The sequence below is a fragment of the Lissotriton vulgaris genome, chromosome 1_1 (genome assembly GCF_964263255.1).
Source record: "Lissotriton vulgaris chromosome 1_1, aLisVul1.2, whole genome shotgun sequence".
Lineage (NCBI taxonomy): Eukaryota > Metazoa > Chordata > Amphibia > Caudata > Salamandridae > Lissotriton > Lissotriton vulgaris.
In genome coordinates this window covers 1193824453-1193848822 of record NC_141685.1, presented here as the reverse complement: position 1 = coordinate 1193848822, position 24370 = coordinate 1193824453, and the positions used below count along the sequence as shown (strand labels likewise).

The window sequence follows — 24370 nt, the reverse complement described above, 5'->3', positions numbered from 1 at the left end:
CGAGAAGCTATGACAAGAATGTAGACCTCTGGTGGAAGCAGTCCGTTAATGTTTGGACAATCTGACACTACTGAGCAATTTAGCTCGGTTAGTGCTGTTTCTTGGGGTTACCATAAACAGACAACAACTTCCGGGTACAAGCACAAGGAAAACAGTGTGGATTCGTTTTTGAAGTATACAAAAACAGGGCGCTTAGCAATCCATTCAGGTCCCGCTAACATTAGAAAGGGAAATTTCGTGCTGATCACAACGGACTTAACATGCATGTAATGAAGTACCCAGGGTGACATGCACATACAGAGACACAGATCATCGTGTTCTCTATTGATCTGTCTATTGATCTGACTGCAGAGAACCTAATGTGCCCTCCAACACGGAGTCGACATGTTTACCTACACACTGCATACAGATTACTAAGTTGGATCTGTTTATAGTGCTCTCTGTTTCCGATGCCGAGTCAGTCAGTCTCCCTTTTGTCAATTTGCACTTTTCGCTGTCACGTACATGTAGACAGTACTTTGGTATCCACCAGTGCATATCCCTTTGATTAATGAAGAATGTGTTTCCGGTTTCCGGTCCGGCCGGTTTCCGGTCCGGCCGATCTATGACCATATCGTTGGTGCACTAGATATGGACACAGCGGTCCGCATTCTGGGTTCCAAGCTTAACATCGAATTGCCTGTCAACACTAAAACAAATACCAAGTATTGATCATCAAGACACGATACGAGATATGCACAGTTTATATCATTGGGGGTTTTCATTTGATTCACAAGTAAACAGTTCCGTTTCTTCCGCTTTTTTGGAACAGACCAATAAAACAACTCCATACATCCTTGTGCCCAATCAGGGCTCGCATCCTATGATTGCGAGACCGGGATGACAGCCTAATCCACACTGGAGATGCCTTGAAATCAAACAACACGATTGGATGTTGGAAGATCGAATCAGCATCTGAACACATCCGGTTCCCTTTGACGTCCGCAGCCGCCATATAACTCGTGGCTTCATACACAGCGTCTCCACCTCCCCCTCGGCTCATCACAAAGACCGAGGCAACGACGCAGAGGTGAGAGCGCTCTATTTTTTCGAAATGAGGAGAAGCATAGCTGGGCATGAGATTATGAATTAGCATTTAACCAGCAGTCTGAAAAACAGCACTCTCTTCCAAGAAAACAGATTTTTTGAATTTAAGAGTCTATAGAGAATAACACAGATTTTCTAGACTATTTGGGAGGCGCTGGTCTTGTGGGTTCATTTCAGACGCTTCTGGGTTAGATGAGATTCAGGACTCTGACCTCAGGAAACTGGTTTGTACCTTGAGACTGGTGTACCTTACCTAGTTATAAGCAGTGTCATTTCAACCTCTGACCTCCCGACCTGCCTTATTTGTTGTCGCTGTTGTTGAACAAACTATTTGGCCTCCTTCACTCTGAGCGGGCGCCAGGTGAGGTGAGGTGTTTCCTCCCTACAATTTGGGTGAGTTGATCATCATAGGACTAATCAGTGTACAAAGCACACATGACAGCCCTAAGAACATGAACTTTGATTGTTTTTCATATCTGTTATTTCTTTTGCACAGGAGAAGATATACCATTTTCTCATTTGAGGAATTGGAGCAGTTCTGTAGTTTTCTTTCACAGAAAGTAAGTGTTGCAGTAGTGCATCATAGGTCCTGAAGAAAGCCTATCTAGGCTGAAACATGTCGACCAATTTACACTCATGGTGATTAGCAATTCCTTGCATGCTATTTTTCACTCTGCTTTTAATCATACCACCTTGATGGACAGACCCAATAAAGTTTTTCTAATGACATCAAGATAGGTATTTTTAGAACACTTGGATTACAATTTTTTCCTTTCTTTTCTTTTCTCACAATTCTTGAGCACTGCAACTTTGCCCTTTCAGCCTGTACTTGATCATCTTTAATGGTTGAGGGTCAACAAAGTGGTCCAAGTTTTGCTAGCCCCGGGTTCGTCCTGAGGAAGGGCACACTGGATACCACCATTTCAACCATTCAACCCAGATGACGAAGTTCCGCTATTGAGCGGGCTGATGGGTACTTTTTCAAGCACTTTTCAGGCTTTCTTTCAAGTAATTTCTTCTCCTGTAGGTTTACATCCACATTTCCTTGGATTGTTTTGCCTCATACATTAACCTGTTGGTTTTGTCTTACAGAAGGAACACTTTATAGGTTCCTACATTCAGACTTCTGGTATCTCTCGTGTTGTTTACTGTTAAGTTGGGGGACAAGGTACCAAGAGGTCTATAAATACGACTCCCCTCAGGCCCTCCTTCACTCTTTGTTTTTCGTGCAACCAGGAACCACCCAAGGTAGGGACGCAGGAGACCCACGGGGGTCGCGTGCAGTGTTTAAACACACCCATGAATCACCATTGGCTTCTATGGCGAAAGTTAAAGTTACAAAGTTAAAGATTAGGGACACTTAGGAGTGGACTACGAGGGAACCCCTTCAGTACTGGACCCTTCGAGAGTCAAGACCCACGGGAGCACCAAAGTACGCGTGTTACCTCACCCAGGGAAGCCGGGTGTATAGGTGTCTTTTCGTGTTGGGTTTCGTCATCGTTTCCTATGGAGAGCTGCAAAGAAGTGCTGCAGGCGACCAGGACAAAAGTGTCCGGACGGAACCAAGGGTGGATCGGAGATCTGAAGACCCTGAAAGCAGAGGGGACAGAGTCTGGGTCACTAGCCAGTGACCAGGATGGCGACGAGAAGATGCCAGCCGATGTCAGGTGCTTTCAAGGGAAGTAGGTGAAGCTTGGCTCGTCAGTCACGAGGACCAGGTGGCATCGACGACAACCAGGAGCTGGATTCAAGCTGTCCCACAAAGGATGTTGAGTGCTGCAGCGTTGGAATCCGGATTGAACCCAACAAGCCATGGTAACAGCAACCCACGCAAGATGACTAGATTGGCTTCGGTGCGGACCAGCAAGGACTGAGGGACTCACCCTTTGGAGGGGAGTCAGGGCTCATCTGGAGCAACCAGGGAAGCCCAAGAAACAAAAGATTGGCCTTCATGGGGACCCACTAGCCAATGGACTAGAGATCACAAAGGAGCCTCGAGCGGAAATGCTGAAAGCGGGCCAATGGAGCACTCGTGAAGTGAAGGCCCACAATCTTCGAGGCAAAAGGTGCTCAGGGCGTGTACTACAAGTAGCCCAATGCACAACTTCGGGAAAGCTCGGTAAGTTGGTGCAACAGCAAATGTGCAGGATGTCCAGGAGTTCCGGTCCCACGTCTCTCGTGATAGCTACAGGTCTCCGCTTCACTGGGGACTAGTGTCAGCTCGGAGATGTCTGGAAGTGCGTGTTCTGTGTCGCAGATCCTTCGAGATCCAGCGGGAGCCTCGAAAATGCAGACCGGAAAGATGCTTCTTTGGTGCCTGTTGGAATACAGGAGTCACTCCTTGACCCCAAGGGAGATTTCTTCCATCTTCCAGTCGATATGGAATGACGAAGGTCCAAGATTTATGTTTCAGAGTTTCATCCAGGGTAATCTCAAGTCCTAGGGACTGGGTTCCTATACTTATACTATGTTTAGGGGTTGGACTAACTCTAGGGTCCCACCTACGGGCGGACCTGGGAAGGGGGTGGTTACACCCCTTCCCCTATGTCTAGTTTCGCGCCAGAGCTGGGGCTGAGTGCCCCAGCAACTGATTTGAACTGGGAAATGCATGGGACACCTTGTGTGCCCCAGGCAGTGTCTGAAAAGCAGACACTGAATGCAACCCACCCTGCCCCAATACACTAAAGGAAACTTATTGTCCAGGCCTCCCCGGCAGGAGTTTTGTCCAGCAACAGGAGGTCAGACCCGTGTCTGTGGCAGCAGCATCCATTTTGTGATGGTGGGGCTCTTTCAAACTATTACCGGGAAAGTAAGTGTGTACATGTCTTCTCCCTCTAGAAGGGTGGAATGCTACCCCTGCCGCCAGAACTGACGGGGGGATAGTGTTCCAAAGTGTTTGACACCAAACACAACATGTTTTGATAAAGCCAAACCAAAGTTAGCATTAACTGCGAGGATTATAATGCACTTAAGAGTATATGGTATGGCCATATCACAGAACTGCTATAAGGGATGGGCCTCCGAAAGCTGCAGAGGGGCTCAGCTCATGCTAGGGTACCCTCTCACACAAAACCAACTCTGCCTTCAGGATTGTCAAGGCCTGCCATAGGAGGGACTTATAGGTTAATATGTGTCTGTTTTAAAAGGTAGATATAGGTATACTATATCTAAGTAAGGGGTGCTTACACCACCTTACCCAGGCTGCAAGTGCAGACCTGTGGTGCCATTTTGGAAGGCTTCCCAGGGGTGGCATAATACATGCTTCAGCCCCTGGTAGGCCTCTGGGGTACCTATGCCCTTGGTACCTAAGGTACCATATACTAGGGACTCACAAGGGTAACCCAGTAACCAATCTGGTGTGTACCTAATGTAGAGGTTATCAATTTAGGGAGAGAACAGCTAGCTAGGCTGTGGTCCTGAATAGTAGGCCACAGCCAGACTAAAGTCGATAAACCAGTGAAACACAGCAAATAGTGGGGGTAACCATAGTAAGCAGATCCTACTCTCCTACAACCGTGTCGGCCCCAAGTCCTTGGCTGTATCCTCTTAACCTCGACCTAGAAGAATTATAATCCTTTTTCAACATTATTCTGATCTGATGAAGATGAAGGTAGTCGGCTTCCAAACAAAGAAAATAGATGTTGTGGTCAGGTCAGAAAGTCTTTTTTTTTACATAGGATGTGGTCGGAGTGAATGCTAATAGAAGAAAAATTGGTATTTCACTACATCTTGCTTTAAGGTCTATCAATGGCCATTATGGCCTTCTGCACCCTTGCATGTTAAAGAATCAAAATGTGTCTTTTGAATCCCCCGATGAACTAAAGAGATTCATTTATCTTCAAAAGTATTCATATTGTACAATTTATGTCTTTAAGGGCATCCTTGCCAGTTGTCTGTCTTCTTTACATTTCATCACCCAAATATTATATTGCACTCCATGTTTTCTTGTTCATCATGGTCAAATCCTATTTGACGTCTCACCCTCTGTTTTTATCTTATCTTGTTCTGTTCACGTTTCTTTTCCTCACCTAGCTTATCTATTCCTCCTTTCATTACTGTTTTTTCCTATATTATCCTTTTATTATGTCTTACTCTGTTTTTGCTTGAAAGTTGTATTTTTGTTTCGCCTTTGAGTTTCATGCCACTGTTTATTATATATTCCTTTTCTTTTTACACATATGACAATTAACCTTCGCGTTGTGGAATGTCAAAGGTTGGCATAATTCTGTTAAGATGCAGAGAGTGCTCGCACATTTATCCTGCTTAAAATGTCAAATCGCCCTATTACAAGAGACCCAACTCTCAGAAACAGACCTTGGTACTCTAAGAAAGATATGGGTGGGGCATGCAGTCTGCTTCCCCTGCTAAACAAAATAAGAACTGGTGTTGCTATTTTATCCCCTAAATCACTTCCTCTGGTAGTTGAGAAAGAAGTAAAAGATGAGGAGGGTAGATGGCTTCTTCTTCTAGCTATACACAATACTCCAATATCCATTCCTAATATATATAGTCCCAGGAGTATAGATGTACAATTTTGGAAACAGATTTCTAGTACGTTATTGTTATGCTCAAATACTAACTTCATTGTTGGTGGAAATTGTAATCAATTTATGTGTCCCTTTATAGACAGACTTCCCACTGTCAAATATATACTCAATAAAATGCGAAAAGTATTTAGAATTTCTATTTAGTCTAGGGGGGTCATTGATGCATGGAGGGCTTACATACAACCTGTGTGCTATGGAATATACTTGTTATTCTCTGGATCACCAATCTAAATCAACGGAATGATTACATTTTTCTGACACATAATTCACTTTCCTCTTGCTTAATGTTGAAATTGGTTCTATTAAAATTTCAGATCATGTACCGGTTATAGTCAATCTGGATCTGTTGCCGGATGTTTCCCGGTACAATAGATGGCGTTTCAATAAAAGTTTATTAAGAGATAACATTTTTGAAGAACAATCTGAAATTTTCCCCAAATATTAAGTTGATACTAATATCATTCCGGATACCTCTTTTGAGTTCGGCTAGGATGCCTTTAACTCTAAATCAAAAAGGAGCATTAAAGGGAAATAAAAGCCAAGAAGGGTGCCCTCCACTCAACTATACCTTATGCAAAAAAAGTCCTTCATGCAGACTACACATCAGGTCAAACTTTCATGGGCCCCAATGCTTCTATTCAAGTGGGGAAGGGTCACGTTTCTACAGTTCCAATGCTCAAAAGGTGTCTCTTTCACATATGCGGAAAAGTAAGTAAAAAATATGTCATTTAGGAAATGCCTGACGTAGGCAACCACTAAGGAGCGATTGGCAGGTTCTCACCAAGTTGCTCACTCTTATCGACACTGTCCTAAAAAAGGAGGAAAACCAATGCCCGTGAGTGTGAGAAGGAATGTGTGTGTACCCAAAAACATAATAAGTGTAACATAACAGTCCATGTTCAGTCTGAGGACCGAGCATCACCTCCAATCACTGTTTTATTGTATTTCTGCCTTTTACTCAGTATAGGCTCTGCTCCTTTTAGTCTAGATTCAAGCTTTATGAATGTCATATACTTACATGAACACATACAGTTTTTCATATTAGGCAGAAACACAACTTTGCCGCAAAATAGTCAATCAAAAACTTAATCCATGCTCATAATGTAGTATAGTCCTAGTATGTTAAAGTACAATAAAAACGCTTTCAACATCAGCTTGTGCCTTATCTAAATTCCTGATTTACCTTGCACTTCATCAAACAGAGAACCTTGAGAAACAGCAACACTGGAGGGGGAGCTGGGAAACACACTTGATGAGAAGAAGATAGGTTGGGAGTGCATGCCAACATCCCGAACCGGAGGAGAAGGAATTGTGTCTGGAAAGAAAAATATTGGCTCACTATCGCATGTGCTATTTATATTATATTATATCAAACCAAAGTGTAACACAAAGCAATGTGTTACATGCCTGATTTAAATGTTTCCAACCAGTTACCCAAACAGTATCATTTTTACATATTTTATTCTCAGAACATCTGGGTTTTCAACACATTGTCATAATCAATGTGTATATCTATTTAAATGCTGAATGACCAGTGATGCAAATTGCAAGTTATCCCTATTTTGGATACGTATCCGCTGTTCTTGCCGCAATTTATAGAAAGGCATTTGCATACTGACTGACCAATGCCACAACGAGTTGCAACTCTACAAAACGTATTCAAAGTTTGACACAAGCAGTTCACTTAGTTCAGATATTGGTCAGTGTTCTTCAGTAGTCTACACCGTTAGTTCCACTAAGAGCTATGATGTTTCTCTAAGATCATGCCTCAGAATTTGACCAATACACACCAGCAAAAATGCACAACATAGAACTTCATAACATCCCAACTTCACAGGGACGGAGGCACCAGAAAAGTCTAGTCTAAAATGCTCAACATTGCAATTAAATACTTATTTTTAACATTTCTAAAAAGCAAGAGAAACAGCATTCAATAATGGTATCAAGGAACATGCCTTTAGTGATTTATAACATACTTTTAAGATAAAAAAATAGTCATAGCAAGCTATATAATTTGCGATTAGCAACATTTTTGGAGAAAAAACAGCCACTTTATCCAACACCAGGTTGGCCCCAGCATAGTTGTATAGCCCCACATAAACTCACACAACTACAATTATGCACCAACACAACCTACCATCAAACGTACAAAGAGCCACCATCAGGCAAGCAAAAATCCACCATCATACACCAGCAGACTGACCATTGGTGTGGCTCACTGGTTAGAGGCGGCAGACCCGAAAGCAGAGAACGGCCCGGGACCAGGGTTCAATTCCCGACGCGGCAGGGTCGTGGACCAGGGTCAGTGGACTCGGTGCCTACTCTAACCAGGGATCACACTCGGCAACTCTGGGCATTAGCTTGCCTCATCTCTACAACGGCCCCCCACATTCGCCGGGGATGCCTGGTTTCACCTTGGAGATACCCAGTAGGGACCATCTCACAGGGATAGCCAGGACGGGTTCCCCAGCGGTCTACAGCGCCACGATGCCTCAGGGCAGCAGTGCGCTTTACAAGACCACATACATTACATTACATTACATTACATATCAATACAGGGACTGTCATTCACTCACACAGCAACTATTCACTAACACTCTTAGTGTGAGCCCACAAAATTAGTCACACCATCATACAACCTTTTACAGACTTAATTATAGACATAATCAGTTAGTCTCTGAAACTCAACTCATGTCAATATTTCTCAAGTAATATTAGGTTGGGGAGATATGGGTGTCTTAATACAGGTGGGTTGGGCCCTGATTTGACTGTGGCACCTTAACTTATGAATGTCATGACTTTTGAATGTTATGGCAAAGGCACTGTTGACATACTAGTCAAACGTATCTCCCTTTCAAGGTTGTTTTGTGAATTTTGAGGATTTGCTTGCTATCTTCTTAATTTGGGGATGAATGATAGTGTGTGCATTCAGCATGTGATGTTAGTTGTGTAAAGTATGGTGGTAGGAGTGTTATTGTGAAATGGTGGTTGCATACACTTAGTTTATATTTAAGGGGAAAAACACCAAAAATAACAACGTGCCATAGATTGCGGTCAGAGTAGACATGGAACTAGGTGCAATTGAGTTTGATCGTCTTGGAGCATGGGTCAGATACATCGTCCAAGTTTTTATTTGTCAAAGATTTTATCTTCTGACTTAGTCTTTCAAATTCGAGTGTACCACAGGAGTACACTTCTAAAGCCATACCGCCCCCCCCCCCCCGGACCTCAGGGTAGGCACTTAAGAGACTCAGTGAGTGTCAGGCAGAGGACAACAGCAGGATCTTGTCCAGGTCCACTCGCCAATTCTACTTGCCAATGTTTATCTTGGTACTTCAAGGAAAAGGTTTTTTGCAGCTTGTTGTCTCCCTATAGCCACACAATGGGTCAGCCAAATTAGCTTTGGGACCTACTTCTTTGTCCTGCGTACAAGAGGGAGCATATCCAGTCCTTAAGGTTTCCTTTCAGGTCACAGAATGTGGGTTCAGTCCCCTTCTGATCCTCCACTGGCCCAAATATTTTTCTGAAGTGGGTGCCTGGAGATGCCTAATTTATGCTGGAACCAAGGGGGGGCAGGGTGACTCCTGTGAACACCCTAGCCTATAGAATAAAAGTTCCCAGGACCAAACCTGCCCATTTTTTCTGTAGGTCCTATTTCCCTTACTGCCAACAGGCCCAAAATACCATGGAGCAGGGCATTTACAAGCAAACTAAAGTCTTCAACCACACTAAAATCAAGTTTTGAGTGTTTAGGGTGTATGTGGGGAGTGTACTTTGGTAATCCTAGTGTCCGCTCAGATCTAGCACTAAAATCTAATTTGAGGAAGCCACAACAAACCCAGAGAAAGGCGTGTGGTAGGACAAAAGGAATTGTCCCCAGCAACCAGACAGCGGATAGGGATACACAATACACAATGGAAATTTCCTTTACATCCTGTTCTCTCCCCTTCAAGTGTGCCATATGTTATATGTAGATCAACAAACATGTCACACAGGATTTGCACTGTAGTATCAAAAAGGATGCCCTCAATCTTCATATTCTATGAAATTCAGAGGAGTTATCTGTGCCTAGTCAAGTTAGTCTACTGTTTGCTTCTGAGAGGCATTTACCACCTTTTTCACATCTACCAAAGGCAAATCACTGTCTGGGCTACTGCTGGAGAGCTAATGCAAATAAGACTCCAGGTCCTTCAGGCAGGAAAAAGGTAATTTCGAAAAGTTACCTTTCCTTAGTATTTATTACAAATCAAACTTCACCATTGAATTGGATTTTTAATAACTATTGAAACTAGTTGTTTAGTTATTTTATTAGCTGGTCTCATTCTTGAGAAACAATATTAGTGCTTTAATCCGTACTCTGGTTTTCTACAACAGACACCTGTGCTTGCCACTGTGACAACAGCTTTTATGACCTTGTCACTGTTGCCACATGGTAAAAATAATGTTCTACATGCCTCACTTTTTAATACCATGCACCTACCTTGTGGGCTACAAGGCTCACATAAGGGTGACTTACTAATGGTTAAAAGGAGGTTTTCCCTGGCAAAATGGTTTGTTTTGACAGGTTGCAGTGCATGTTTTATACTGTTAAAATCAGGCTACAGTGGTAGGCCTTAAGCCATGTTGGTACTGCCACTATAGTGGGATACACAAAAGGTCCTGCAGTCCACTAGTGGCATTTAACTTTGAGGCCCCAGAGTGTATTTTGAATGATATACCAAGATTTATAGGCAAGTTAAATATACCCATGGCAAGTATGCCAATTCAACCATATTTAAAGGGGGGAGCAAGGGTACTTTACCACTGGTTAGCACTGCTAAAGTGCACAGAATTCTAAAAGCAACAAAAGCATAGCATCCAGAAAAAGGTGAAAAAACTGGGGTGACCACACAGAAAATGTGGATTTTGTAAAGACACATCAAGAGAGATTATTACTTTAAAAAATTGTGAAATGTTTTAAAATACAACTTCCTCAAGGGAAGGGGGTATTAGAAGCGCCTACCCCCTTCCTTGTCAAAGGTCAGTTGTGCTGATTTGATTTGATGTTTGAATTTATGAAGCAGAGCAGCTACCCAAGGGCGTCAAGGTGCTATAGACTGAACATCCAGAAAGAAGAAAGTCTGCGAGTGGGTGATATGAAAAGGTCTATAGGCAGAATAGCCAGATTTTGAGGGCCTTTCTAAAAGGGTGATGCTGGGAGATGGCTTTGATGTTTATCGGCAGAGTATTCCAGAGTTTACTGGCAGCCGTAGAAAAGTCTCTGTCGCCCCATTTCTTCCTTACTGTTCTAGATACATGAAGATATAGACTATGGGATGAATGAAGGGATCTACCAGGTGAGTACCAGGTGAGCATGGCTTTCAATCTTATAGGGTAGGGTAGATGGAGCGCCTTATGAATCATACATAATGATTTGAAACTGATGCATTTTTTAATGGTGAGCCAGTGTAGGGTTTTCAATCCCTTTGCCGCAGAATGTCTCTTGGGAATGTCCTGAACCAGTTTTGCAAGGGCATTTTGCAGTAGCTGGAGTTTGTGCTGCACATTATTGTTTGAATCCAAGTAGAGTGAATTGCAATTATCCAGTCTGGACATTACCAGGGCGAGGGAGAGCTGCTTACATGCGGAGAGTGGGATTTAAGGAAAGATTTTTTTCAGCATCCTTAGGATCCAGGTGCAGGTGGAAACAGTACGGTTATTTTGGGCGTTAAACTTGATGTCAGGGTCAATCAGAACTCCCAGTTTCTTGGCCTTGTTTCCTAGGAGAGGAAAAATTCCTATAGAATGGGGCCAGCACCTGCTGTTCCATCTTGTTGCCCCTGGGCCAAAGACCATCACCTCTGTTTTATCCCCATTTAGTTTAGAAAATTGGTAGACAACCATTATGCCACTTTAGTCATACAGCCTCGAACATTCACGGCCAATGAACCTGAGTTCTTAGGAATAGTAACCATGATCTATGTGTCATCAGCGTATAATCCGCAGGAGTGAATGATGCTAGCTAGGGGTGCCATATAAAGGTTAAAGAGAGTGGGACTTAAAGCGGAGACTGGAAGAACTCCACACGGCAAGGTGAAAGGTTCCGAATAGAAGTGCTGCAACTTCACCTTTTGAGACTGTTCCCCTAGAAAGGACGATAGAAGGGCCAGGGCTTGATGCCTAATACCCAATACTTTGAGTCTGTCCAGCAGCAGGCTGAGTGAGATGGTATTAAATGCTGCTGACAGATCCAAAAGTATAAGCAGCAGTCCCTGTACTTCATCTACTTGGCGTCTAATATTGTCTGTGGCTGAGATCAGTGCAGTTTCTGTCCCATGATGTTTCCTGAAGCCAAACTCAGTATCATTAAACCAGTGTTGTTGTTCAGCAGTCTCCATCAGCTGCATATTAAGATGCATTTCTAGGACCTTAGCAGGTACGGGTAATAGCAAGATAGGACGATAGTTCTTACAGTCTGTGTTATCCAGATTGGGTTTCTTCAGTAGAGGCCTTATAATGGTCTGCTTCCAACTCTGTAGATATGACCCAGAAAGGATAACATTGTTTAATAGCTCACAGAGTGAAATATCTATGTTGCTGGTAGCCATATGGAGAACAGTGGGGGGGCAGGCTTCGGAAGGCAAGCCTGCATATGTTCTCAGGAGATATTGCTCGACCAATTTAAGAGAGAGGGTGTAAAAGACGGAGAGCCCTTTGGCCTCCTGGCTCGTGTCTGGCAATGAATCCTGCCATACTAGAAGGGAGCCATGGGAGGCAAGGTGATGAAGCTGAGTAGTGGACAGTGGCCCAAAGCCAGCATGGGTGTCCATAATTAGAACAGAAAAAAGTAGTTAGCTGATTGGGAGACGCAGCGTCCAGCATACAGAGACTGGGGAAGCAGCCAGGACCCTTGAGTGGAGCGGCAGGGCGGCGGGTGAAGCAGCGCGAGGGACTCGCTTTCCCAAGAGGCACCAGTGCTAACCAGCCCCGCCCCCTCCTACCGGGCTCATATAAATCACCTCGCCTCTCCCTCTCCACGGGAGACACAGCGTCCAGCATAGAGAGAACGGGGAAGTAGCCAGGACCCTTGAGTGGAGCGGCAGGGCGGCGGGTGAAGAAGCGCGAGAAACTTGCTGTCCCGAGAGGCACCAGGGCTACCCAGCCCCGCCCCCTCCTACCAGGCTCATTTAAATCACCTTGCATCCAGCATACAGAGACCGGGGAAACAGCCAGGACCCTTGAGTGGAGCGGAAGGGTGGCGGGTGAAGCAGCGCGAGGGACTCTCTGTCCGGAGAGGCACCAGCGCTACCCAGCCCCGCCCGCCTCCTACCGGATATTGCCAGCATCACCGGAACGCGGGACCTGTGCGGGCGACGCCGGGCTAAGCCTGGGCAAAGGGCGGGCCGTCCGTGGCCGACAGAGGCCAGAAGAGGCCGGGCCGGGCCACCCCTCTTGGCTACAGTGATGGGGGAGCGCAACAGGATAGTAATGGAGAAGGGGAAGGTAAGAAGGCTAAGGTCCCAAGAAAATCGGAGTCCATAATGTCGTATTTAACCTCAGCAGTGGGGGTTTTAAGTGTTGAAATTGCAAATGCTGAGAAGGAACTCGGCTTAGATATTCTTCCCACCACATGCAAGGTCACAATAACTTTGCCTGCACCAGGTCCCGCTTCCATCATCCCCCTTGATCCTGTAGTGGTGATTAAGTATCCACCGCATGTGACTAATAATGAGCCGGTGATGATTGAAGACCTAGCCAGTGATAAAGGCGAGCAGCCGCCTGGACAAGTACCACCGGGCACTGAGGGGAAACGCAGGCGCTCTAAAAAGCCCAGTAAAAAGACTACAGCAGGTGCTGTTCCACAAGCTATTGACTCAAGTCTTCCTGTCCAACTGGCAGAACTTGTGGAAGGTTTGTTTGAATCCCGGCTGGAACCTGCCCTTGCAAGCATAGCCAAAGACATTGTGGACACACTAAACACTTGTGTTACTAGCTTGATAAAAAAATAGGATCATATTGATAAGTTTATACATTAATATAGGGAGCGACACTCTGTGTCCACTCGATGGCCCCCAATGAAATTATCTTCCCTGATGAGTGCTATATAAAGGCAAAGTCAAGAGAGGCAGGGGGCCATTAATATGACAAAGGGCCGTGCGCAGCCGAACAATACAGCAGAGGCTAGACCTATGGCGGCTGTGGGGGCGGAACCACCTGGAACAGGCCTAAGCAGTAAAAACCCTATTCATTCTAGAGGATTCACCTTAGATCTGCCTCCGGACGCTGCCCCTTTGGTGGCAGTATTAATGGGGGTGTCCCCCCTTAACAATGATATGATTGAGTCTATGCAAGACCTTATGGGGAAGGCAAAAACCTGGTGTACTCAGCTTAGTAGTGGGGGAGTAGACATCTCATCCCATATTATTATGGCAAGAATGGTTGGGTGGGTGGGGAAGTGTAACAAGTGTGTAGCAGGGGAGTGTGTGGTGGTCAATTTCAATAGGCCTAATGTTGCAGAAAGATTTTTTGGGATGGCTCTGATATTGGGGGTTATGGAATTAGGCCTTTTCCATTGGGCTACTTCTATCCACTGGTAGCCAATCCACATAGAGTATTGCACACACAGAAAAATCAAGCTATTACACTACCTCAGCCCTATGTGGTTGCCCATAACAATAACTTAGTAAGACTGACTAACCAGAGAGAAGAGGGTTGTGTACCATCTTCCCCTAGTCTTTCTAGCAATCCATCTACCGTATGGGCCACAGACTTAGTGCTGGCAAATCATTTTTCTGCCCTATCCAGCATGGATGCTAATGATTGACTACAGTGCACAAATCAACATCTTGTTGAACCCACTAGGGCGCCAGGCCAGGCTTCTACTTGTAAAATTCTTAGCTGGAACGTGGCGGGTCTTAGACAAAAATGCACTGATGACATTTGGATACATTTTGTGGAACAATATGATATCATTGCTTTACAAGAGACCTGGGACACAGGAAGTAGCTTCTGCCTGGATGGGTATTCCAGCTTTTTTGTGAAGGCAGTTCCTGGGTTAAGGGGCAGACCCAAAGGAGAGTTGCTCCTGCTTATATCCCTGAAATTAAGTGGTACTTTCAAAATGCTGGAATTGGCCTCAAATAATATATTAATTCTTGAGTGGGCTGGTTCCAATCTCCCCACTATTTTATTGATTCATTTTTTTAACTCATATGAGAAGGACCTGTGGATCCAACATTTAAGTTCTCTGGCGGGATTTCTAAATGATTATAAATTAACACATAACACTTTATTCGAAATTGTAATTATGGGTGAATTTAATATCCATCCGTGTTGTTGGGATTGCTTATCAGACCACCATCAAGGCCCCCCAGGTTCTATTACTACGCACTTTGAACATAGTCCCCGGGGAGAGGCCCTGGAGGATCTCTTAGCTAATATGAACCTCTTCGAGGTAGCAGGTAATTGGTGGGAGGAAAGGGTTCCCACATTTAAGGGCAGAGATTCTGATACTGTTATTGATTTTATCGTTGTCTCTTCTGTTGTATTAGCTAAGGCCACCTTTTACGAAGTAGTAGTCTCAGTGTACAGTCATCATAACCCACTATCCTTGGTCCTGGATTTGGGGGAAGTAACCGATAGTAGGGTATAGAGTTCAGCGGATACTAATACCTTAATTCCTAAAGACCAAGGTAGGAGGCTCAACTGGAATAGGGTGGTTCCAGTTGCCTTTATGGAGGATCTTTTGGTTAAGGCAGACGTGGACTTGGTAGTGTGTTTAGATAGTTCTGCCCCAGGTAGCGAAATTATTGGTGCCTATGTTGATGTTTGTACTCAGATCAGTAAGGACCTGAAGGCAAAAACCAAACGGTATCTTAATAATCAACCTAGATGGTTTGATGGTAGTTGCTCCAAGGCTCATGAGGTTCTTCTCCAAGCATTAAAACAAAATCCTAGAGATCGAGAGCTTGTCGCTGGCTTGAGGAAGAACTATAAATTAGCTATTGCTAATCGAAAAAAGGATATTAAGACCAAGGCCTGGAACAACCTCTTGTCAGCTGATGTCTTAAGGGACAGTAGTAAATTCTGGGCAATCATCAACCACCCATTCTTTTCCGGCCAAGATAATTTAGCTCTAGATTGTGTGATCCCCGATGAAAAATGGCTCTTACATTTTAGCGAGATCGATGGTTTCGAGGGTGGTGCCTCGACAGAGCGGGGCTATGTACGTATGCATTTAACCCCACCTTTGCAATTTGTTGTGGATGAGGTTCAAAGGGCGATTGAAGAGATGTCCAAAAAGAAGGCACCAGGCCCGGACAGTGTCCCCGCGGACTTATATGGGACTCTACCTAAATTCTGGGCAAAGATCCTAACAAATGTTTTTAATGCCTCAAGTATTAATGGGTTCCCGCTATCCTGGGCGATCTCTATAATAATCCCAGTTTTTAAAAAGGGCCTGAGGAGTGACCCCCCCTGCTACAGACTTATTTCTCTGATTGACTCTGCCGTTAAAATTTTGGGCAGAGTCATCTTGCATAAGCTCAGATAAAACCTGGAGGAGAGAGGGGTCCTCTCTAATCTTCAATACGGGTTTAGGGCGAAAAGAGGTACCCAAGATCAATGTTTAAATTTGCACCTGTTAATAAGCAAATATACCCAGGCAAAGGATGGAATGCTCTATATGGGTTTTATGGACCTCTCATCGGCCTTAGACCTGGTTAATCGGACCAAGTTATGGGCAATTTAATTGAATTTAGGGATAGATCCATCTTTAGTTAACTTTTTAGCTGCCCTTCACCAGGGGCTTTTACCATCAATTAGGGTTAATAAGGAGGGGGGTTGCACTAGTCATTTTAAGTCTAAGCGGGGTGTCAGGCAGGGTTGCATCCTGGCGCCCCTTTTGTTTACTTTATATATAAATGCTCTGGATACATTTTGGGAGGGGACATCATTAGACGTCCCGCGTGTAGGAGATTCTGTAATCCCAGTCCTTCTTTACGCGGATGACGCGGTGTTATTGGCCCGTACTGGTGGGGGACTGCAGAAACTGCTGGACGCCTTTGGGTGTTTTATGGGTTCGTTAGACCTGCAGGTGAATACCAAAAAGTCGCACGTTATGGTTGTGGGCAGACGTTCTAGGGCCCTAAAAATAAAACGCTTCACTTGTAATGGGGCGGAGGTATCTAGGGTACCGGTTTTTACATACCTAGGTTTCATTTTCGATGATAAGGGCACCTGGGGTCCCCAACAGAAAGCTAAATGCATCTCCGTAGCAAGATCAACATCTGCATTATTAGACTTTGCGAAGCGGCTGGGGTCAAGACCTATTGAAGCCCTTTTAACAGTATATAAGTCTCAATGTCTGACCATAGCCTCTTATGGTGCCTCACTGTGGGGCTTTCTACCTCAAGAAAAACTACAGATAGTAAAAAATAAATTTTTAAGATCTTTATTGGTGGTTCCCCAATCTACCCCCACAGTTTCCTTGCATTCTGAACTAGGGCTGGGGTACATTATTGACAAACTGAAACTGGCCCTATTGATTTGCTGGGCATAAACCTGGATGAACAGTGAGATTACATTAAATCATATTATTCTAAGAAACTGTATGGCACTGGAGAAGGTTAAAAAGATTCCCTGGTTAGTCTATATTAAAGAGATGTTTCTTAAACTTGGACGCCCAGAAATGTATACCTTTCCAGATCTGATTAGAAAGGATGATTTGAGTTGGATTAAGAAAATACTTCTTGGGTATGCTAGCACTGGAACGGGAGGAAATGGAGTTGAAGAAGCCATGGGGCTTATTATCAAGGGATTTATCTCCGCTTCTTTGGCTTTAAAAGCCAAGAAAACAGAGATAAAATGATCTCCCTATCAGCAACAGGGTGCTAACCCGCAAATTCGCATGTTAGCACCCTTTTTCTCTACGCTTCCCCTTGCATCTCTAATGAGATGCAAAGGGGCGTTCCAGAGAAAAATAATAGGAGAAATGTTGTTAAGCAACATTTCTCCTATTATCAAGGATTTCGTGAACCCTTTTAGTGATAAAAAAAGCAGCGCTAACCGCGGTTAGCACTGCTTTTTTTACACCTGGTATTTTTCTGACTTAGCCATGATATCCTATGGAAGGTGGATATCATGGCTAAGTTTGTGAGCCCCTATCATCAAGCTAACGCCAAACTTCAAGAGATTATCGTTGGTTTTCCAGTGATAATCTCTCAATTGGCAGTTAGCTCGAGGATTTTTATCACTTTTGAGATAAACCTTGCTAATAGCAAGTTATCTGCGATAATTTCCGGCGATGCTTAGCGTTAAAAAATTCGTTGCTAAGCATCGTTATCTGTAAATATCGCTAAACGTTGGTAATATGCCCCCTTGTGTAGAGCTAATTATGTTCTTTTAATTTCATTACTCATTGAGCCATACCTAAAGATTGTCACAATTCCTTTTCACCGTCACCTTTTAATTAGATTTAGGCTCAATATAAATCACTTCACTCTGGGTCATTTTTCAGTTTGGGGCAAACCTGAATTCTCCATTCCCTGCAGTTGTGACAATTTTTCTATCCAAGATACAATGCACCTCATTATGTTCTTTGAGCACTACGTTGATATTAGAAAACAGTTCTTAGTACCGTTATGGAGAGTGGCTGGGTTTGTCAAAGTTAGGCGTGCCCTCACTTATTTACAACTGTTAAGTAGTACCCGGGTAATTTATGGGGTTGCTAGATTCTTGGTTGCCGATGTTCGTAACAAAGCAAAAAGAATAGCGGCTCGTGATCTCCCTGTGTGATTTTATTGTGCCTGTAGATTGTATTTAACCCTTATTACGGTATTTTTATTACTTTTACTGTATACTGTATGATGAATTTGCACTTATATTTGTATTTATATGGAGGGATGAAATGTTGTACTTGCTTTTATGATTTTAATTAATGGAATAAAGTGTTTTTGACTTGAGTTAGCTGATTGCAGAACATTTGCGAGCTCTCTTGTTGAACTCTGGAATGAGAGGCTGAGAGCAGTTGAACAAGCTTAAACAGCTCTTTCGAGGACGTAGCATTTTCGATTTTTTGGTTGTAGTATAGTACTTGACCTTTTCTTCAAGTATAGCGAGTTTAAAATCTTTGCTAGAGATTTTGTAGGAGACTCTATCTTGGTGGTCTTGGTTTTTCCTCCAAGCTCGCTCATGGAGACGGCAGGCTTGTTTAAGTGTTTCTGGACAGACGAGGGAAGTGTCCGGTGCGGATTAAGGCGGGCAGAGCTGAAGAGTGCATAGTAATCAGCAGTGGCTTCGCGGGCTCAGATTGACGGGTTCCATGTGCGGGCTTACCGTTGAACATAACGGCCTGAGGTAGTGAAAGGAGGTGTGGAGGTTCTTCCCTCCCGGACCCGGACCCAGCAGAGGTTTCATCCGCGTTTCTCCCGCGCTCCACCGGGTGATCAACAGCTTGTGAGTGTTTCCTCCACGGCAGCACTTCTTGAAAACTGTGGGTTTTTTTTTTAACGGTGGCTGGCATTCTCTGAAGAGCTATAACTACTGACACTGTTACCGACAGGTTCAGCAACTGTTACTTTGTGGCCAGGGATTTGCGGTGGGGCAGAACAGTCATACTTGGAGCCCCCTTTATTTTTTCTTTTGGTGAACCGGTGCTTCTTTCTTTGAAGTATTTTTCCTTGGTGCAATACCTGTGTCCTGTGTCCTTATCTTTCAACGCATTACACAAAAGGGGGTTTTACCCATGCAGTCACGGGGACCTGGGCGCTATGTGGTACATGAAAAACAGGGGGTCCCCGCAAGAAGAAGAATTACAATATGAAGTTTGCTAAAACTGAAAATACTTCCACATTTTTATGAATTTTTGTGAAACTTTTTCCATAGTATTGCAATTTATTAACAAAACTGGACACATCAAATAATGACATATGTTAGACATTCAATCAACAAACATAAAAAGCCCCGAGGGGAGAAGAGGAAGGAAGGGAAAGGGGGTGCTCATTAGAGGGAATTACAGAAAAGTGATAGTCATATTGAGTCAGACCAATCACAATGTTGACATACGACAATTAAACATTTCAAATACAACATCCAAAATTGGAGGACAAAATCGATGTATTTATGAAAAAGACATTCGCCGGTGTGAACCACAACAATGGAAATGTCAGGGACTTGAGACCTGTATGCAGACATAAAGTTTGTACTCTGTCTGATACTACCTCCTTAGGAAACCCAACCCTGGTGAAGGTACCAAGGAGGGCCTTCACCACTGCAGGGGCAGTGGTGGTCGTTAGGAGAATATCCCCAGGATACCTGGCAGCATGATTCACTACCACCAGAATAAACTGGTTTCCTGGTGCTGTTTGATAGTAAAGGTACGAATAATGTCAATCTCAACCCTTTCAAATGGTACCCAAATCACTGGAAGTGGAGTTAAAGAGGCCTTTAGGTGGCTACCTGTCTTGCTACTGGTTTGGCAGGTGGCACAGGAGTTACAAAACTCTTTCAGCGTCTGAGACATTCCTGACCAGTAGAAGTAGTTCAACAACCTACTCCACATTTAGGTCTGGCCAAGATGCCCAGCTAGAGGTATGGCATAGGCCAATGTTAGGGGAACTCTATAAACTGCTGAGGCACTACCACTTCCCTAGTGGCACCAGGTATGAGGTATCTGGCCTCAGTGTATAGGAGTCCCTCCTTCCAACAGGTCCTGTGGGAACCACTGCACTTCCCTTTTCCTGATCAGCAGTTCTCTGTTTCAGGGTTTCAAGAGTGGGACTGGTTCTCTGCTTCTGGCACAGATCTTCCCTAGAGGGTCCCCCTAGGCCACAAATCTCTGCCATTTAAGTCCCATGCCCCTGGGTCTCAGTTCACTCTGAGACTGACAAGTGTTCTCCCTGCGGAGAGGTTGCTTGATCTTGTGTCAGTCTAGAAGCGGGCTTCGTAGAGATCTTGCCCTTTCACTTGCAAGGTTGGTCCATACTTTCAGGCTTCAAAATGTGTTTTTCACCCTGAGTATTCTCAGCATTGCTGTGTGGGTTTTCTTTTTTACCTCTACCCCTTGTGAATCATTCCCAAGCAGACACTGTACAGGGAATGGGGGACAGACCTGACCCTTCAGAGCTAGTGTACCACTTTTGGCAGGGTGCTGTGCTGTAGTCGCCAAGGAGCAGCAAGTCGATAAATTTGGAGTCTGCGGTTCTGTGCTTGCTGTCAGAGGAGAGCAGAGCCTCTGCTCCAAGGGAGGTTCTTTGACAATTTGTCGAAGACTGGAGGGGCTCAGGGCTCTTGGAGTACTCACAGTGGAAAGGTGACTACAAGGCAGCAAGCAGGATTTGGTGCCAGTTTCTCTGCAGCAGGGCATCAGAGTTGGGGCAGGAGCTCTTCTTGGCCTATTTCTTTTTTGTGTCCAACTAATCTAAGGTCCAAGGTCTAGGGATGCCACCTAAATTCTAAATTTAGGAGTATTAAAGGGGGAAGGAGGTAGTAACCTATGGGCTACCTACCTTTAGGGTGTCAATACCCTCTAAGAGACTACTTCCTGTGGGAAGGGGCACTACCCTAGCCCTGATAGGTTATTTTCCCACCATCTCAAGATGGTGGATTTTCAAAAGCAGTGCCTACACCGCCTGCCACACCTTATGAGGGATGCTGGCTGATGTAGACAGTCCTTCTCATCTAAATAATTGTCCTGCCTACCCTCCAACCAAATGTGGAGCCAGACAGGGATGTTGGCATCCCCCACTATCTGTGGAAGCCTGGGTTGCACTTCAAAGGCGGCACCTCCTTTAAAGCTTCCAGCCTTGGAAGAGGTGTGAAACACCTCTGCCAAGAGCAGTCTTTGTTTCAGGCCTCTGAGAGCACGGGCCCCCACCCCATGAGGTCAGAAAGATGTCTGGTTGTGGCAGGCTAGCTAGGACTAGTCAAAGACCACACCAGTGCTTGTTAAGTTTTATGGGGACCATCTATAGGGTCTCCTGTGTGGATTTATTAATACATTCACCACTGGAATCAGTGAGGAATAATTAAGATACGATGTTTGGTACCAAACATCTTAAGGTACAGTGAAGCCATCATGGAGTTGAGAAACTCGCAATGACAAGTATCCAGCCGATGTGCTCTTTACAGCTTCCCTGTGCACTTAAAATATCCAAGAATGACTCAGATAGTGCAGGGTCATATCTGCTCATTCAGATATGTCCACACATGGGATATAGTGAACCCTGCCTTAGGGCTGTAAGGCCTGCAGTGGGGGTGACCTCATGCAATGTATAGAGGCATGGCACACAGGATTGTGTGCCATGTCAACTCTTTGGTTTTCTCTGCACCAAGACATGCAGCCTGCAATGGCAGTTTGCTTAGTCTTGGCGAGGGGTCTCTGGAGTGGTACAATAGGTGCTACAGCCCCTGAGGACCCTCTTCAGTCCCAAAGCCGCAGGTACCAAGGGTACCATTTACTAGGGACTCACAGGGGTGGCTGAAATTGTGCAAATTGTGGTAACGTTTTGGGAAAGATACCTGTTACTGAGAACCTGGTTAGCAGGGACCCTCGACAACACCTATGATGTTAATGACACGGCACCAGTACTCTTGGCCGGCTTAAATGATCTCTGAAGAATCACCTTCAAGCTAATAAATATCATGACAGCCAAAAAGGTGAGTAGATACCAATGGGTTTCTTCACTTATCCACAGTAACGTTTAACCCTTTCAGACCCGATACCGGCACTTCTGCTTGTGCATCTGGCAATCACTGAGTAAATAAGTAGAAAAATGAATGGCAAAATGAGCCTACGCTTAAAAATCCAATGACATTTTTGATTGATTGATTTTCTAGTGTACACAGGAAGTTCAGAGAGTACGTTTATGAATCTTACCTGATAGCACATGCTTCGATGTTGCATACAGCATTTCATAGACTTTTAATTCCGACTGGACAGATTGAAGGAGCTGTTGTTTCTCATTCAGCTGCTGTTCAAAGATGATTGCCTTATGCTGAAGTCTTAAAAAAGGAAAATCAGTTGTTAGAGTTAGTGTCAGGGGATGTTGGTAATACAACCATTAGTCATTTGTCAAGTCCTTAGTAGTAATAAGCAAGTGGTTCACAATGAGACAAGAGGTAAAGATTGTCTGGTGTGATACTGCTCTAACTAGTAACGATAACCCACAGCATTGCAACTGTGAAGGGTAACAGTTGATGGGGCCGGGTTCCTCTTCTGAATATCCTCTGGAACCCCTGGTTGACAGACCGTTAGTTCCAGCTTGGAAGTATGCAGGGAGAAAAGACTTGTCTCATCAGATTTCACCGTCCCAATAAACCATGACTGTGAAGCATCACCGACTCCAGGTTCTACGTTAAGTTAATGTATTACAAAGCCAAAAATAACTGGATATACAAACACCTCAAGATAAGGGTGTAAAACAGGGGTCTCCAACCTTTTCTATAGTGCAGGGGTCTCCAACCTTTTCTATAGTGAGAGTTACTTTTGAGGAGTGAAAATCATTGTGAGCAACTAAAGGATGAGCAACTCGCAAATTCTTCCCAGAGCCCCCCCCGATGCCCAGCTTTTTTGACTAAAGGGCCTCTACACACTATCATGTCATTAAATTTTAATAAAAAGAAATGTAAAATGATGTTCTTGGCTCCGGTTTGTGGCCAGGAACAACTTCACAGCTGGCAAGTTTTCTGGTTGCTTATGTATGACATTTCTATGATTTTACTGTCTGACTGTATGTATGACATTTCACTGGCAATGAATGACAATTTGAGTGACACTATTATGGTTAAAACTAAACAATAATATCCATGGAAACAAATAAATATCTCAAATGACCCACAAGTGAGACATGAAAAGTTCAGGCAAAGCCCTGAAACTGATGTAAAACCCCGGAAATGGAAAGTCACAATCCACAGTGGCAAAATAAAGTACTTTGGTCATAGAATTGAATTAACCGCACAAAATGCATCATCTTGTGAACAATAGTAGAAGGCAGAACTGTTTATTTTCTTTAAAAAAATATGGGCTAAATGAAGTTTGAGATGCTACAAAATAACCATTTTGCCAGTCAAAGGCGTTTCAAATAAAGGTTCAAATGGGCATACATTGTCATTACCACATTTGACAGGTCATTTATTTTATCAGTGTGCTAGCTGTTCTTAAGTGTGCAATGTTTTATAGATAGAGATGCCTCTCTGTAAAGCACAAACTACACAGCGACCTCAGGTCAAAAGTAAATAAAAAATGATTACACATATAGGCTACACCTCATGGCCGCGGTATTTCAAACTACTTAATACTTGTTATTAACCAAGCATACAACACCCCGATTTACTTCACAACAAAGTGCACCCAGATAATTATTTGTGGGCTTACCATAACGTGGTCTTACTGCTGGTGCTTGCTGTGCTGATCCGTTGGCATCGCGCGAACAACAGGGACAGAGGCTCTCTCGGAAAGGGGCATGCTCTTGTAGGTCGAGTGGTATCAGGGACACTGCTGGCTGCAGGCATCATTCGTCCCTAATTGACCTGGGGTCACGGTAGGCAAAAGTTGCGCAGACATCTTTCTTGACTGGGCCTGAGGCTCAGGAGAGTGCACTCACTGCACGATGCCTGCAATGCTGGGCCATAGTGGCTGCAGAGGAGTATTTTAAACGCCAGTGTAAGTCTTTTAAAAACAGCCCAGTGCTGCTGGGAGCAGCGTGATTAGACAACAGATGTGTGCCCCAACCTCTGCACGCACCCTCCACCTCCCACAT

At 44.3% G+C, this 24370-nt stretch overlaps 1 protein-coding gene across 1 annotated transcript in view; it reads right to left on the bottom strand.

Moving 5' to 3' along the window:
* LOC147748891 (myomegalin-like) overlaps positions 1 to 24370 on the bottom strand; it is a 1575921-nt gene that overhangs the window by 116745 nt on the left and 1434806 nt on the right. The window contains exons 34-35 of the mRNA XM_086928761.1: positions 22489 to 22613; positions 6818 to 6948 (exon numbers count right to left, since the gene is read on the bottom strand). Coding sequence (XP_086784887.1) covers positions 6818 to 6948; positions 22489 to 22613 — 256 coding nt within the window. The remainder of the gene's footprint in view (positions 1 to 6817; positions 6949 to 22488; positions 22614 to 24370) is intronic.